This window comes from Coptis chinensis, chromosome 3, assembly GCF_015680905.1.
Source record: "Coptis chinensis isolate HL-2020 chromosome 3, ASM1568090v1, whole genome shotgun sequence".
Lineage (NCBI taxonomy): Eukaryota > Viridiplantae > Streptophyta > Magnoliopsida > Ranunculales > Ranunculaceae > Coptis > Coptis chinensis.
In genome coordinates this window covers 3,506,505-3,524,971 of record NC_141458.1, presented here as the reverse complement: position 1 = coordinate 3,524,971, position 18,467 = coordinate 3,506,505, and the positions used below count along the sequence as shown (strand labels likewise).

General features: G+C 36.1%; 1 protein-coding gene across 1 annotated transcript; it reads right to left on the bottom strand.

The window, feature by feature from the left end:
* Positions 1 to 1,532: 1,532 nt before the first annotated feature.
* Positions 1,533 to 17,238, bottom strand: LOC147507323 (F-box protein At5g03970-like). The gene is made up of 7 exons (XM_086596232.1): positions 17,205 to 17,238; positions 17,076 to 17,126; positions 16,842 to 16,892; positions 11,652 to 11,757; positions 11,482 to 11,545; positions 4,051 to 5,475; positions 1,533 to 1,664 (listed from the first exon to the last, which is right to left on the bottom strand). The coding sequence occupies exons 1-7, from the start codon at positions 17,236 to 17,238 to the stop codon at positions 1,638 to 1,640; spliced, it is 1,758 nt and encodes a 585-aa protein (XP_086452358.1). The 3' UTR covers positions 1,533 to 1,637.
* Positions 17,239 to 18,467: the final 1,229 nt, after the last annotated feature.

Genomic DNA, 18,467 nt, shown 5'->3' with positions numbered 1-18,467 from the left:
TATCAATGGGTCGTGTAAATTTACACTGCCACATAGGCTCTTTATAAGAGTCATATGTGTTTTTAAAATAGATTTACACAATGAATTTAATGTGTAAAAAAACACATCTAATAGTGAACCAATAAAAACATTTTGCAAAATGTGTAAAAATAGATAGTGTTGGCTTTCCATTGGTTTAATATAATGAGAATGCAAAACTTTTGGAGTCCCATTTTTTAGTGAACCAATAAAAACTTTTTGCAAAATGTGTAAAAATAAATAGTGTTGGCTTTCCATTGGTTTAATATAATGAGAGTGCAAAACTTTTGGAGTCCCATTTTTTAGTGAACCAATAAAAACATTTTGCAAAATGTGTAAAAATAGATAGTGTTGGCTTTCCATTGGTTTAATATAATGAGATTACAAAACTTTTGGAGTCCCATTTTTTAGTGAACCAATAAAAACTTTTTGCAAAATGTGTAAAAATAAATAGTGTTGGCTTTCCATTGGTTTAATATAATGAGAATGCAAAACTTTTGAAGTCCCACTTTTGAAATAGTGGATAGTTAGAACTAATTGAGTTTAAAAATGTGTAAAATTATTTTCATTTTTAAACGTGTTTACACATTTTTAAACTAAAAAGTATTTTTACACATCTCCAATTGGTAGAGAAATTTTAGAGTTGGATGTTTAAATTTACACTAAAAGTGGTTTACACAATCCCATTGGTCATGCTCTTAATGTTACCTCCAATAAAGCATGCCTACTTCTTCACATCTACAGCAAAGGGAACCCATCAAAGAAAACCTACGACTATTCAAGTTTAAATCTCACCATCAAGCAACTTATGCCAGAAAAGGTCCATGGATCCCATTGCATGAGGTACCTGAAGCCTTTGTTGCAGACTAAATGAGGATGACATCTTATCGAAATATCTAGTATTGAGAAACAGGAAATCAAAAGTGCGAAATGGTTATGAACATTTAAAAAAAAAAAAAGATAAGAGGCATGGAGAAGATTCCATATATATGATCAGCAAGTAGCTAATTCTCCAGATATCCCCAGCCCACCCAAGTACAAAAAAAAATTACATGTACGCCGTGGTTAGAATGATACCCCAAGAAAACCTCAATTACAACAATAATGTACCCCTGGGGAGAAGTTCGGATTAGCCACCCGAACAAAGTTCTCCCCTGCAGACTCTGTCCTTCTCCTATGCAGCCATTATCCCTTCTTCTATAACCACCACCCCCCCAACTAGATAAAGCCAATTAGGATTCCCCCCCCCCCCCCCCTAGATGGCCAATTAGGGTCTCCTCCCCAAACACATGGTCAACTTGGTTTGACTGTTAACTTTTAAGTTAAATAGCTGAAAATAACACAATTGCCCCCACCTAATTAAAATTGAATATTTTTTTTTTGAAAACAATGAGGGCATTTGTGTCATTTTCAATTGCTTGACTTGAAATTTAACAGTCAATCCAAGTTGACCGTGTGTTTAGGGGGGAGACCCTAATTGGCCATCTAGTGGAGGGGGAATCCTAATTGGCTGGGGGGGGGGGGTAATACTAGTTAACCCAAAATATTAACAGAGAGACCAATATTATACATGGAAGGTATGCTAAAAAAAAGAAAGTGTTCAAGTCCTTCTCTTTTGTTTAGCGGAAGAGACCTCGCGCCTTCCCCTGCAAGTACAGAAAGGAAGCTTAGTAAAACCATCTTACCACATGATAAAACTCAAAGAAACCTGAAATTCAACAAATCAACTGCTTGACCTTAGGTATCGGAAAACACTATCACACATACATTGAGCATTTTCCCAAAATTTGAGCATTCGTAAGAAAATAAGTTTCAACTTTGAGCTGATCATAACATGCATCACAGGAACAGTCACAATACAAGCATGTGCAAACACAGCAATCATGGCTAGTTGGCTACCATATTAAATCAAGTCCTTGTGCAAAATAAATAATTAACCATAATATCAATCACTCTTTATCCGACCATTAAACAAATAATAGCATCAATAATACAGGCTATTTCAAAACAAAACTCGATTAGAATTCAAAACAGAATTTCAGCAATCATAGGATTCTCTTTTGAAAACATCCAGACTGTTGACCAAGAACTCAAAGTTTTGGGGTGTTATTCTTAACTTCATAATTTATTTATGTCAATAGTGACAAGATTTTTGTTTCAGAATAACTTCTGTGCTTGTTTATAGATCTTCACAATTTATTTCGTTAAAGTGTTAAACATATGTAGGAGCCCATGTCCTTGTCAAAAGTTGTTTAGAATGGTACAAATTTAACCAACAATCCAGATTGCTTCATCATTAAGCCTTACAACCTCTATCACTTTGAATCTACACCTTCACATTCGAATCAAATATTCATTTTTTAGACCTAGAGATATCTCCAGTATGGGAAGAATCCATCACGGGGAAAGGTAAGACATCTGTACTTCTACTCTTAAGAAAAGCAGCACCCCTATGGCACCACATTCTTCTCAGAGGCTTTTTCTTGATTGAGAGTCACATGTACAATCTTCACACAGTTGCAATCCACATAAAAAACATTCAGTTTTAATGAAAAAGCATCCAACCACAGGTGAACCTACTAGACAGATTCACTCCTTAAACCTAAATGTCTGCTTCAGCAAAAAATGGTCTACAAAACCAATGAGAATACTTAGAATCTCATACAAATAAGTCTTGAACTTTAAAGGACAGCGGTCAGATGAATTCACTGGTTAATCCGTCGATAGTCCCTTCCTCCACCTACATCCTCGCTATCTGGTGGACTGTGACTAATATTTTCCTTCATGACTAAACAAAAATGCCATTTAGAATAATTCATATACTAAGATACAAAAGTAAATGGCCTTGAACTACTAAAGGACAATCACAACATAGCTAAACCTACTCAATCCACTAGTTATCCGATGAACTCTTTATTAAAAAGACGCCTCCAAAATATCTTCCAACCATAACAAATATATACTTGTCTGTTTGTTCCTTTGTTTTTGTTTTTCTTTGTGTTGCTGTTTTTTTTTAATCCTTCAACTTCAATTTACCCAGTGAAGTTGAGAACTGAACTGAAGGTGATGTGAACATCGAGTTTGAGACAAGCCCTTGGGTTGCATTAGGCGCCCCTTTCTTTTAGTCGGTTTATTTTATTTAGTTATTTGCCACGTGGCATGTTTTAATTGGTTTGCTTTGGTGTCAACTAGTATAAATAAGGGCTTTTAATTAGGGTTCATTAGTAGTTGATTTTTACGAATTTTTTAGAAGAAATAGAGAGACTTTTAGGTTTTCTTTGATTTGTTTTTAATTAAAGTGTGGATTTTGTTAACCTGTTGCTACCACCAGTTTAAGTGTACATTACAAGGCCTGCGCACAACCTTCCCAGTAATAACCAGTAGGCCACTGCATACCTTCCCAAAGTTTATGTTTGATCAAACCTACGACACAATAAGTTTATACTTATCTTTTGAGATGTTTGGCGTATTCACACATGGCATATTGAAAGCCTTGCATAATCATCGACACCTTCCTACCTTCCTGGGGCTGCTCTACTCATGGCCAATTGGTATTGAGTTAGATGCCACAACGTTTTAAGATGGCTGAGACTCGAGTTACCCAATAACATTAAAGACAGGTTACGCTTAACTAAGGTCACACGTGACAAGCGTGTTGAGATGTCTCCACTTCCACAGGGGACATCTAAAGCTTTGCATAATAGTATATTAGTGACTAAGTTCTTGGAGCCGCTCCACCCATGGCCAATTGGTCTTGAGTTGGATGCTCCAAAGTATAAGATTATCTAGAATATAAGGAAACATTACTTACACACAAGAAATTAGACCTAAACTGTTTTGCAGAGAATTAATGAAGCAGGCCTAAAGAAGAAACAATCAAACAGAAGAAACAAATTTGATTGAAAAAGATAGCATAGACTCAAAAGAGTGTATGCGTCACACATCATACTTTTGCAAGGTAAGGGTTTCATCATATGCAATGAGCAGTATTGAAGAATGTATCTATGTAAGGTAAGCAAAGTAAATACTCACCAACTTGTAACGTTCTCTTGAGTCTTTTGTAGAAGAATCCAAAGGAGTCAGGTTCAGTGAGAAAGGATAAGCGAACGACTGAGCGCAACATATATAACAACTGTGCATTGGTCGAAACAAACTCTCCAATCTCTTGGTGTCTGGATGATAGGTAAAAATCATCTTGTTGTGACCAAGGTAAAGAACATCAGAAGTCGGGTGAAATGCGTATAGAGAAAGCAACTGTGAATCTTCAACAGGTGGAGGTGAATACTTTGACAACTCTTGCAGGTACAAAGTACGCTTTAAGACCCATACACCAGTTTGGCGACTTTGATCAAGCATCCAAACCATCAATTTATAGGTATTATCACTCCAAGCATAATGAATACAACCTTTGGAAACTCCCAAACATCCCATTGGATTTTCTCTTGCAATCTCAGGAAGTTGGATGGATGTAATAGTAACATCATCTTTTCTTAAATTAAATTCCAAAAGATGCCCAGATGTGGATAACTTATAAAGAAATCCACTACAGCTAACAAAACGACGAGACCAAGTAGCTTCAAGTATATGAGATTCCAAATGTAGGATTTTATGCACCACCCAATTCCGAGTTAATGAAGAATAAACACACAATTCACACAGTGTTTGTGTGTTATTACCATGGCAGACAACATAGTAGTGTGAATTACCATGAAAAGCCAAAGCAGCACTAACAACTTGTCCTTGCATTTCTTGGAGAGGAATTGTAATAGATTGCCGAGTGAAATAATTACACAAGTAAAACTTGCGAAAATGTGGTTGACGAAAGAAAAGCATCCAACCATTGGAAGAGTCAAACAAATCCGGGGATGAAGGCTTATAAGGTAGTAAGAGACGGTAAAATTTGTAGATAAATCCTATATCCCTCCTTCCATGAGCTAATGAAAAGTAGGCCCAGTTTCCTTCTGGACATTTGTAATCAGAAGTACAAGTATGGACGAAGAATCCGACTAATTCAGATTTTATCTTGGGGATGCAGACATCAGTGATTAACTGGTTCCAAGATTTTGATACCAATTTGCACCTGACAATAACCTCGGATGGTAATCTACATAAGATATCTACCATAATATCATCAATTTTAAGTAAATCAACCCTAGTTGGTCTACTTTTTGCAACAAAGTATCTCTCCCTTTCGGTGGTGAGAGCAGGAGCTGGACCACAGATTTGCCTCCTCTTGAGAAGACAACCTTGGAGAAGAAGGCTTTTCAAGAAAAACAGCACAGCTCTCCGCCATAATAAATATAAGTAACAAATCAAATACAGTAAGGATAATTGTTTCATGACAAACCTGGCTGATCTTCTTCCTCGAACTCTAGGGATCCTTTTATTAATATTATTATGAGGACGATCCAAATCCAAATCCAAATCCAAATCCAAATCGCGGTTGTATTCTAATTTCTAACCATTGAAATCGAAATAGTAACTTAGTAAGTACAAGAAATTGGTCGCAAGGCCCAAGGCCCATTTGCTTTCACTCACGGAACCAGTGTTTTTTTTTAAGAACTCTCGAGTGAAAATAACTCACTAACGACAAATAGCTCGGATTTGAAATAAATATTTTCCGATTTTACCCTTGCAGTCGTTTTACTGTAAACAATGAGTGTTCATACATTATGTTGATGTATAAACATTGATTGTTCATATCTAAATAGGTGAACGTACCTAGCTCATATAATATGTTGAGGTATGAACAATAATTGTTCATACTCAAATATGTGTTTTTACTGATCATATATTATATTGAGGTACAAACATTGATTGTTCATACCCCAAATAGGTATGAATAATCATTGTTCATACTCCAAAAGGTGCTCTTACTGATCATACATTATGTTGAGGTATGAACATTGATTGTTCATATACCCCAAATAGGTATGAACAATGATTGTTCATATCTCATGTTGAGGTATAAACAATAATTGTTCATACTCCAACAAGTGTTCTTACTGATCATACATTATGTCGAAGTATGAACATTGATTGTTCATACCTTAAATAGGTATAAAAAATGATTGTTCATAGTTTATGTTGAAGTATGAACAATGATTGTTCATACCCCAAATAGGTATCCAATTGGTGTTCTTACTGATCATACATTACATTGAGGCGTGAATAGTGATTGTTCATACCCCACCCCAAATAGGTATAAACAATGAGTGTTCATAGCTCATGTTGAGGTATGAACATTGATTGTTCATACTCCAATAAGTATTCTTACTGATCATACATTACATTAAGGTGTGAACAATGATTGTTCATACCCCAAATAGGTATGAACAATGATTGTTCATATGAACAATGAATGTTCATAGCTCATGTTGAGGTATGAACAATATATGAACAATCATTGTTCATACTCCAATAGGTGTTTTTACTGACCATACATTATATTGAAGTATGAACATTGATTATTCATACCCCAAATAGGTATGAATAATGAGTGTTCATAAAGCTCATGTTAAAGTATGAACAATCATTGTTCATACTCTAATAGGTGTTCTTACTGAACATATATTATGTTGAGGTATGAACAATAATAGTTCATACCCCAAATAGGTATGAGCAATCATTGTTCATACTCCAATAGGTGTTCTTACTGATCATACATTATATTGAGGTATGAACATTGATTATTCATACCCCAAATAGGTATGAACAATGATTGTTCATATAGCTCATGTTAAAGTATGAACAATAGGTATAAACAATAATTGTTCATACTCCAATAGGTGTTCTTACTTAACAAATATTATATTGAAGTATGAACAGTGATTGTTTATACCCCAAATAGGTATGAACAATCATTGTTCATACTCCAATAGGTGTTTTTACTAATCATACATTATATTGAGATATGAACATTGACTATTCATTCCCCAAATAGGTATGAACAAAAAGTGTTCATATAGCTAATGTTAAAGTATGAACAATGATTGTTCATACTCCAATAGGTGTTCTTATTGAACATATATTATGTTGAGGTATGAACAGTAATTGTTCATACCCCAAATAGGTATGAACAATGATTGTTCATATGAACAGTGATTGTTCATAGCTCATGATGAGGTACAAACAATGATATATTGTACATACACTAAATAGGTATGAACAATCATTGTTCATACTATACACTGGATCGTTTTGGTTGGGCCGGGCCGTTTATTATTTCACATTAGGGATATACTTAAACTTTCATCTACCCGAGCCGTTTTTAATTTCGCGTCATAGGTATACTTGACCTTTCATCTACCCGATCCTTGTGAGTGATTAAAAAAAAAGTGTCCGTGAGAGTTACTTTTTCCCCTGATTTGTCCTAGAAAGTGTCTCCCTGTAGTAAGCTAGTAACTTAGTTTTGGCTATCCCAAACATTGCGTGTCCAGTGTCCAACCAATGAGAAACAAGCCAAGGAGTTGTTTGCAAATTAAAACTCTAATCATTCTCCAAAATTATATACAAGCCCTTCACCACTTTGCCAAAAAAACACAGATAATCTGAGGAGGAAATGATATCAACACTGTATTTGCTGTTGTCTAGCAAAGGATTCACAGTTTCAATTTGTGTTGTCGAGTCGTGCACGGTGCACATCTACTGTTACTTTGAGTACTTCCCATTTTCTTGAAAAATGGTGAAGAAGTAAAAGAGTCTCAGTTTGTTGTAAAATCTACCGGCGCCTCTTGCCCCACGTATATTGAAATAAGGGTTTTTTTTTTACTTAACCCCTCCAAAAGTATACCCTCTTTTGACTTAACTCCCATTTTGAAAATCATTAATGGCCGTTGCTAATGTCTTGAAGTGGTGATGAGGTTAATTTTGCAATTAAGGAGTTTATTTCAAGTGGGAAATTTTGCAATTGAGAAGTTAGAGAATTGAGAAGAGAAAAGGAAGTTGGTTAATAGTCAAAGACGCAGGTTAAAAATGGAGGGTTTTTACAAATTCGAAATAAGAGTAAAATTGTTATGAAAAATACCAACGTCCATTACACACTTTTGGGAGGATAAGTCAAAAAAGCCCTTGAAATAACTTAATAAAACTCTTCTTTTAACTTTTGGGAGGGTAAGTAAAAAAAGCCCTTGAAATAACTTAATAAAACTCTTCTTTTTACTTTCCCATTTTAGATTAATATATGTAACATCAGTACATGACTACATGTAGCACAAATCTAAAATATATATCATCACACTCACCCCGTCAGTGGTTGTATATCTTCTCTATTTGTGAGTTACCAAAAAAAAATCTTCTCTATTTGTGAAGTGTGACATGTATTCCGAATAATTATTGTGTATCAGACATTTTGAAGAGACATTTTGAAGGCATTGGGGACCCTTGTGGAACCTAACAAAGATGAAGCATTGGTTGTGGAGGCACGGCTACTGGTGGTTGGTGCTATGACCGCAGTTGGTGAGGGAGTGACAGCGGCAGGAAGAAGAATAGGACATAGATGTTTTGCTTGAAGAATATGAGGAAAGAAGATCCAGTAGATCCGAGTATTGGATATAAGGAAGCATACTCCTTAGGAGCGGCTGATTATGCCATGTCACAACTTGGTAAAAGATAATGACAGCCATTGGATGGAGGCCCTGCGGGTAGGGCAGGGATCGGGTCGGGTTCGGGTCGGATATGGCTATATCCGAATCCGAATCCAAACCCGAACCCAAATCCGAACCCGATTATATCCGAAATTTAATATCCGAATCCGACTAACCCAATCGGATAACACTAAAAATTCAAAAAAAGCCCAAAAATTATATCCGAACCCGACATACCCGAATCCGAATCCGACCCGAATACATAAACGGATATGAAAATCGGCCCGAACCCGATGTATTCGGTGTCGGGTCAGTCGGATTCGGTCTACCCGACCGATTCCCCGCCCTACCCGTGGCCCCACACCATTGTTTTTATTAGATAGAATTTGTTAGTTTGAATTGGCCAATTCTAAACTTCTAAACCGCCGCAAAACCCGTCGGGTTACATGCATGCTTAATGCTTCAAAACCTCACACATGATGCGTGTAGAGCCTTTTACTTCTATTTTAAGCCTAGGTAGGTAGAAGCATTTGAAAGTGGATTAATCTAAACTTTAAACTAAATTTAACTTCGACAAAAGAAACAGTCTCAAAACCACCTAATTCAGAATTGTATACTTGACAAGATTAGTATCAAATTAGTAATAAAATAAGTTGTCTCTACAACTCGGGCTGTTTCTCTAAAAGCATTGGCGTTAGATACATTGAAACCCGTATGTAAGTTGGACTTAAATGAACAACCTCATAGCGGCAATGAAGTTTTCCAACCATTACAAAGAAACTAAAATCAAATTGAGAGAGAGAGAGAGTAGCTATATCATCAGAGTAAGGAGTAAATCAACAATTCAAAGAAAAGATTTTGGAAGGCAACATATAAATTCAAAGAAAATAATTCACATTACCTTAGCAAAGAGGAAACAAACATTACAAATACAACACTTGAAACAACTTCGAAGAAAGATCACTCCACAAAATCATTGTATATCGATGTTGAATGTGAATGAAATTAAAACACCTACCCTCACTACTTCCAAGCTTCGGGGTCATTTATCATCACTGTGAAGAAAACAGATCGAGCGTCTAACGCCGGTTTTAGCGTTTTGTAAGCTAAATTTCTAGATCATGCACCATTGTTTCAAGGCGACCATTTGTTTTCCACATTCAAATTCAAATTCCCAATTTGTATCCGCTGATTAACAATTTCCACTTTAAAACTCAATGTCAAGACCTTTGGCACAAAAGGAGACGCAATGGGAATTAATTGCTAACATTGCTAATCCGTGTAATTATTTTTTTCTTGAAGAAGGTAACATACCAATAAATAACCTTCAGTAAATGAGTGAGGAAGCTGAACCTATTATAGAAGTAAGACAGAAGAGAACAATCTGTAAACAATAGGCTAAAATTAGTAAATGGATTATATACACATCCAAGAAAGATTTCTATAAATTTTGAATAAGGCTCAGAAATCAATGTTACCAATCACAACTGCATCCAAGAGGAGTTAGATTCACATAGATCACATGGAAAGTGGCTATATCATTTATCTACTTCGACAAACCAATTTTAGCATCGAGAAGTGCTGACTTGCATTAGCAAACAACGTTGAGAAGTAGCTAACATCACCCCGAACTTCGGGAGGGGAATGTTAAAGGCGATGATGGAAGGAAACGATGATGGCGGTTAGAGGCGGATGTTGGAACGAAACAATTCTTTATGTTTTTTTACTCTAAATGAGAGAAGAAGAGATATGGTAGAACCACAATTAACTTAGAAATGCAAAGACACCACCAGATGAATTTGAAAGTGTCACAACTTAGAAAGATTAACGATAACCATTTGGATGGAGGCCTGGGGCCCCACACCATTGTGTTTTATTTGATAGAAAGGTCCAAATTGGCATCAAAATCATGGTACAGGTTAGTTATATAAGTTATCGAACCTCATATACTGGAAGCTACTTGTCAGTTGGTCACTCCGTTTTGTGAACTTAAGTGGATTCTTCTATAAGTTATCGACATCTGGACGTCTTTTCAAATTTAACTTAAGAAAAGAGGATGCTACAATTACTTCAATCCAACTACCTGAGATTGCTAGACAAAATCCAATGGGATGTTTGGGAATTTCCAACGGTAGTATTCATTTTACGGTTGGAGGGATAATTGATGGTTTGAATGCTTGATCAAAGTGGCCAAACTGGTGTATGGATCTTGAAGCATGCTTTATTCCTGCAAGAGTTGTCAATAAATCCAATCCCAGGTGAAATCATAGGTTCGCAGTTGCTTTCCTTACATGCATTTCACCTGACGTCTGATGTTCTTTACCTTGGTCACACCGAGAGGATTTTTAGCTATCATCCAAGCACGAAGAGTCTAGAAAGTTTGTTTTGCGGATTTTTGCGAACCACTAATTTTTGTTGTGCTCAGCCGTTTGTCTATCCTTTCTCACCGAACCTGAGTCCTTTGGATTCTTTTAAGAGAAGCACATGAAAATATTACAAGGTGGTGAGTATCTAATATGCTTACCTCTGTTTGGATTCATTAATTCTGCAAAAAAATCCAAATCTACTTTTGATCAATCACAGTTAACATTATAACGCAATCTTGTATTTACTTTTGTTTTATGAATATGTAAGGTAAGTATAAACTCGTTGTAATATACTTTTGATCAATCACAGTTAACATTATCTATTCATATGGTTTGAAAATCTTTCAAAGTCGTTTCGTCTTATAGCATTTATAAGATCACTGAGTAGCTTTAGCAATATTGCGTTTGCCCTTTAGTAGATTTCCTCACCCGGACCTTTTTCCTTATGCCTCTCACAGCAAGAAAATCACAATGAATATTCTAAACTTTCAACTGCTCCAGTAGTTATTTACTTGAAAAAGAATTCGGCCCATCAAAGTTGAGGACGGATCTTTGATGTCCTGATCTTTGAACTCTCTGACACACATAAAGGAAACATCAATTACTACACAAAAAATTGATTGAATAGAAAAGGAAGAACCAATGGTTAGGTAAGAAATCTCCAAAAGTACCTTATTAGTACCGGGTGATCCTCCCAGTCCGTTTGTGGTCAAACCAAAAGGCTTCACAAACACTTTTGGACTTATACTCAATAATAGACCTTCTAGATGCCCATATGTCAACTGGAACTGCACAAATAAGATGACATTAGTATGATAGTATAATAACATAAAGAATCAAACATATACCAAAGATGCATTATTCATTACCGTAAGATCCTTATTGATATGATTGCATTTATTTCTTATAACCTAATGAAATCTAAAATTGTGTCATCGTAGTATATTCTTTTCCCTCTTTTCCCTGCCGTCCAAATGATATCAGCCTCCATGTGGATAATATCTCTCCAGCCTTGCACATTAATACCTCTCGAATAAAGATAGTCTTCCCACTGTTCCAGGGAGATGATGCTGATCATAGATGGATATAAGGGGTGTGTGGGGGCGGTCGCACTCCTGAGATTACTCCTGAGATTAGAAAAGCTCTACTACCCCATAACAAATTACCTATAAAAATCTTCAAACTATAAAGACTCACACCTTCTAATTTTTTTTAGCAAACTTCCTGTCACACCCCGAATTTCGACAGAATTCGGAAAAACATTATTTGTCCCCGACTCTTCGATCTCCGAGGTGTGACGCACTCTCTACTCCCAAAAACCCATAAACAGGTTTTAAAATATCGCGGATAATAAAACCAATAAAAATTTTAACTTAAACAATGTCATCTTCATTACCAAAAACAATTTACAAATGAAAATGCAAATAACCTTATCTCAACTGAAAATCTATATCACCTCGAGGGAAAACAAAACTTATCCCGAGATGCAACGCTAACGCAAAACCACAAGCAAAGAACCGATCATCTTCAACACTAAACTCGTCAAGACTTATCAACTATGTTCATTTAATGAACACACCCGATAAACAAACATGCAAATCGGGTCAAGATTATAAACAATCTTTGGTGTGAGTAGCCCTAAAATACAAATATACTTATACATATATATACACAATCCACAAGGCGCTTAGTTCCTCCACCGAAGCTTTAATTTTCAACGACAAATACAACATCCTTAAGAATAATAATTAAGGCGGTAGTTCCTCCACCGAGGCCTTTAAGTTCCCACTAACCACACAACAAACTATACACATAATAAATAAGGCATGTAGTTCCTCCATCGAGGTTTTAGGTTAAACTAAACAAATAACCAAACAAACGTATTATATAATGCCTCATTCCCTCGCTCAATCACGAGTGGGTCGTCTCTGCCAAGTAATTAATTTGACCCACCCTTCGCAAAACTATATATAATCATCTATCTACGGATACATCATTAACAAATATATTATCATAATTATATTAATTAAGGTTTTTTTGCGTGTCCCTAAAATCACGTCAGATCTATGTCTTACCTAGTTTCCCTCGCGGCTACCACAATCGCGAACCCAACGCGAACATGTACATCCACATGCCTCCCTTACATATAATGAGCCACTCCGTGCGTGAACCACCCTGGCGGGATGCCGCGACACTGTAAATCCTCACACGAAGCCAAATCTATGTAAGATCGCCACTATTTAAGATAAAATATTAGCGATCATCGTTCTTTTTTAACGGAATATATCAAGCCACTATAAATTTCTACGATTGCCCAAACACATGGGTCAATCACATCTTATATATACACCCAACACATGGGTCAATCATATCACATAAGCCCACACAAGGCAAATCTCATGAGTTGTGGTAGTGGGGTTATAGGATTTTCAAGATTCGTAATTTATTCGGTGTCATACATTAATGACTCATAAACATTCCATTATATCGTCGCAAGGGTCAATTACCTTATTGCACTAAGCCACAATCTCTAGAAATATCTCAATATATCTCATAACCATATTTCATACTTTCACGTGTCAATATCTTATCAGACTACACCACACTCCCCGTGGGCAAATATTCACCAATGCTATATTAGCATTTCACATATAAAATAATGGGTGTATATACATTTCTCCAAGATATTGCATTAATACAACTATCCTAGCATATTATATCATGTCACAATGCTTTCAACGTATCACATACATTATAACGTATTAGAATATAATATCTCCTAACATCTCAATATCGTCCACGGTCAAAAATACACAATATCAATGTCAAATCTTTATTAGATAATGACAACCAAAGTCAGACAAGCTTTCCACAAAGATTTTATTACTACATATGTCCATATAATATACAACATAAAACGTGAAGTACAATTAAACAATCCATCCACAATCAAAGCCCAATATGCTTTTACACACTACTCACGTCAAATCTAAATTAGATAATTTACCAACCAAGTTATACAATATCCGACAGTATTTTATTACTATATATATCCATATAAACAAACATATGAAAAACTGGAAAAGTTAACATCCACAGTCAACGGTCAACAGTCAAAGTCAACGGTCAACGGTCAAAGGTCAACACCTCATGGTCAAGGTCAAACTCAACATGCCATGGTCAAAGTCAAACTGTCATCGCCAAAGTCAAAGGTGAAAGTCAACCGTTAATGGTCAAAGGTCAAAGTCAATCGTCCATGGTCAAAGTCAACGGTCGATGGTCAAAGTCAAACTGTCCTAGTCAAAGTCAAACTGTCCTGGTCAAAGTCAAACTGTCGTTTTCGTGTTCGACAGGTCCAAGGTCATAGCCATGGTTCATGGCTAAGGACAAAGTGCATGGCTCATGGGCTCGTGACCAAGGTCATGGTTCGGACCCAACTGGCCAAGCCCAAACCTTAGAACCCGAAAGTCTAAACATTGAAGGACCCATTTAGATCTATTTTACGTCCTATGGACTGGTCCCAAGCAATATTAGAAAACTGCCCAAAAACTTATACTGCACTGGCCCAAAACATAATTTGGATTCGGGCCAAAACTTAAACTGAAACCGGCCCCAAAAACTTAATAAAATCGGCCCATAGAAACAAATGAAATGTTGGCCCAAACAAAATATTAGAAACTTAGTTTGGCCCAAAGAACTAAACTAACAAAGGCCCAACTAAAAAAACAAACACAAGGTCGGCCCAACCAAATTAAACTTGCTAAGGCCCAAGGCCCAATAATGGATCTTGTTCATCATCTCCCTCCACCTACAGGACCCAACCGCCACCACCACCTCCACACAACCACCAATCTAACCAAAGCGGTTTTACTCTAAATCCAAAACCAAACAACATTTGTAAACACAAAACCCCAAATCCTACAATCCAACCCTCACCAAAACTAGATCTAGGAATCAATCCCGCCGTTAACAGAGCTTCCACCAAGCTCTAATCGGCAGACCCACACCCCCTACACTACCCCACTTCAATCCATCATCAATCCCAACCAACAATACCAAAATAAGACAAAAGCGTGCAAAACCCAACACCACCACGGTAATGGCGATGCGCCATTGATGCCGGGTTCGAGCTTTCTCCAAGCTCCAAACAAAGACAGATCCGGCCCAGGCATCACTCAACCAATACACCAACACCCAATTAAACCAAAAACACATTGTCAAGCCATGAGCGCCATGTCGAAGGCGGAGCTTCGACGACCCGATATCAACCCACAACCCCAACAAGTTTTACCATATCAACAGAATACAAAAAACGATCACGGGGTCTTGGCTGCATTAACGAACCGTGCAAGCTTTTCTGAGCTTCGACAGGTTTTAAGGCACAGTTCCACGATTCGATAGTTTAAAGACAAAATCGAAATATAACAAAGTTTAATAATACAAAAGTCACGAAGTCCAACAACGGCGATTATAATAAAAGCGTGTATCAATACCACGAGAAAACCATAAGTTCGGTGAGATAGCAAAATAGCTACTCACCTGTATGAACAGCTCCTACGAATTTCTCCGAGTCCGAGCCGTCGCGCTCCACCCTCCAGAAATCCAGCTTTCATGCTCTGCCTCCATTTTTAATTATTTTATTATTCTCTGAACCCTATTTTCTAGAAAAATGTGTTTATATACTTGGGTCCGAAACCCAAGCCCAACACCGACTCGGGCCCAAAACCAGGCCCACGTATCCCGAGTCCGATCCGACGAATTTTGAAAATAAAATAATTTAATTAATTAATAAATAGAAAAAATACGTATTTAAAAATACGGGCGTTACACTTCCACTAACCTCCAAAATTATATTTTCACAATTATAGTTAGAATAAAATAAAATAAAAATAATAATATGAAAAAAAAAACTAATAAAAAATATTCCAATAAACCAACATTTTTTTTACTTCTCTTTTTGCTCTTACAAATTTATCATTTATCATTTATTTTGAGTCCGAAACCATTAAAGATGGACAAATGTGTATTTAAATGTTTGATTGGTTAATGAGACTAAAATAAATAGCCAAAGACCCAAAGCCCAACAGGTCAGTTTGTATAATTCTAATCACCCATAACAAACTAGTAAGCTCTCCTTCCTTTCTTTCACTCTCAATTTTTAAACAAGCGTCAGACCTCAACCCAAAAAAAACAAAAAACAAAAAACAAATTAATAAAGGACTTGTAGCGCAACTTGTTGCACGCTTGCTTAATTATTTGTAAAACTCGTTATCATTATCAATAAAATTTCCACTTAAAAAAAACAAAAAAAACAAAGTAATTTTTTACTTTTAATGTTAATCTTTTATAGTTTTATCCACATGATAATAGGGTTATATAGACTTATAGCAATATACGAAGTTAACAAATTGTTGAATTGTTGTAATTTGTGGACTAAATTATGTAGATATATAAACACATAGTAGTATCAATTAATAGCTTAAGTATTTAAGTAGTTAACTTCGTCAGTCCATATTAAATTATTAGTAGTCAACGCATTATAGTTTTATGAATTAAAATAAATGCATAATTTTGTTGATCTCTATTGTTTAGACGTTCCGACAAATTTTTTTTTTGTGGGGTGAAGTGTGCACATAATCTCGCACCCCCTAGCTTAGAATACTGGCTTTGCCACTGCTGCTGATCTTGTTTATGACCTTACAGAATCTAGTTATTCTTAATTCCAGGTTTAAGGAGCGCAGGATGCAGCAAAAGATACTTCTTGTTATCCTTATTGCAGTTAGTTAATAAATGCCTAAAGTTAGCTATTTCGCATGGCACTTCATCTAGCTTCAGTCCAATTCTCACAATGTCTTACAATGCATGATTGTACCAATTAGAGAGTTAATGTCTCTCAAGTCCATGAGCAATGATGCCATGTCACCTACAAAATACACATAAATAAGAAAAATCAAACTAATAAAAAAAAGACAACGAAAACCTAAAATAGAAAACAAATTACCTCCAATAAGTCTTCGGATATTTCTAATTTTCATATCTTCCGAAGAGATGACCACAGATGAAGGGTCTTTGAATTCTCACAATGTCTTACAATGCATGATTGTACCAATTAGAGAGTTAATGTCTCTCAAGTCCATGAGCAATGATGCCATGTCACCTACAAAATACACATAAATAAGAAAAATCAAACTAATAAAAAAAAGACAACGAAAACCTAAAATAGAAAACAAATTACCTCCAATAAGTCTTCGGATATTTCTAATTTTCATATCTTCCGAAGAGATGACCACAGATGAAGGGTCTTTGAATTGGCCGTGTCAGAACCTTTTCTCATTCAAGAAAATCGCTACCGTTACAAGGACAATGATAATTTTATGGAAGAAACTAGTGAGGACTACAATTTTCTGTTTCAGTCCGGAGACCTTCCAGAATTTCAACTTATTTTCTTCTAACAAGAAAAAGTCAAGAAAATGACTGAAAATTCCCTCATCAAATAGCTTAAGGACACCATGTTGGATTTTATTGAATCCCTAAAGATATCACACAAGATGGACACATATCATGTATAATTATTCTAGTTGTCCTTCTTCTAGAACTAAAGTGAATGCTACTCACGTGCCACTTGTGTGTTAGTAGTAAGAGTCTTGTATTGTGCTTGAGAGTTGTTAGTCCTTGTGGTAGGTGAAGGAATAGTAATTCAGTCCATTCTAGAAGCTTGATTACTCGAGGGGGCATCCATAAATTATATGGTGGGTGGGACAGCCACGTGTTTGAAAAGCCGCACAGTTTTTGAAAAACCGCCTTTTACATTTGGTTAAACACCAAATCAGTTGCCAACTAAAATGGTTTTTAACCAAATTTATAAGAATTTGGTGTTTTCACATGAATTGATGTCATCCTTTAAAGATACTTCAAGGAAGTAAAAATGAATTGGTGTCATCATTTAAAGATACTCTAACTAGGAAAAAGAAGACTGCTTGGGCAGTTGGGCCATGAACCTGGCCTGTGAATGCATGACTGGATCATGAGGTTTGGGCTTGTCTTGGCCCATGGTCAAGCGATAGATCTAAGTCGAATTCGCCTGTTGGCGGTTTGTTGGTTTTAGGAAAAACGCCTACAAAGCTCTTTTTTTTTTCTTCTTAATTATGTCTTTAGTTGATAAACTTTTGTTTTTTTTTTATAAAAGTTGTGATTACATCATTCCCTCCCTTAAGTGCGTTTAAATAGATAGCTGGCCGGCGAGTGTCAACAAACACACACAACAAATTCAGAATCCTACAACGACAAACTTAACCAGGGAAAAAACAGCTTAGCATACGTTTAAGTGACTCATTCAAGTATAGCTACGACCTGTCCCATTCCCTTGGTTAGTTTCACCACCTGCACTACTTCCTAATGTTGAAAATGTAATTTATAATTTTACAAAATGTGATGGTTGAAAGAATTGTCTAAACGTGCTAAGTGAGTCAAATTTTAGAAATTATCTTAGTCTACGGAA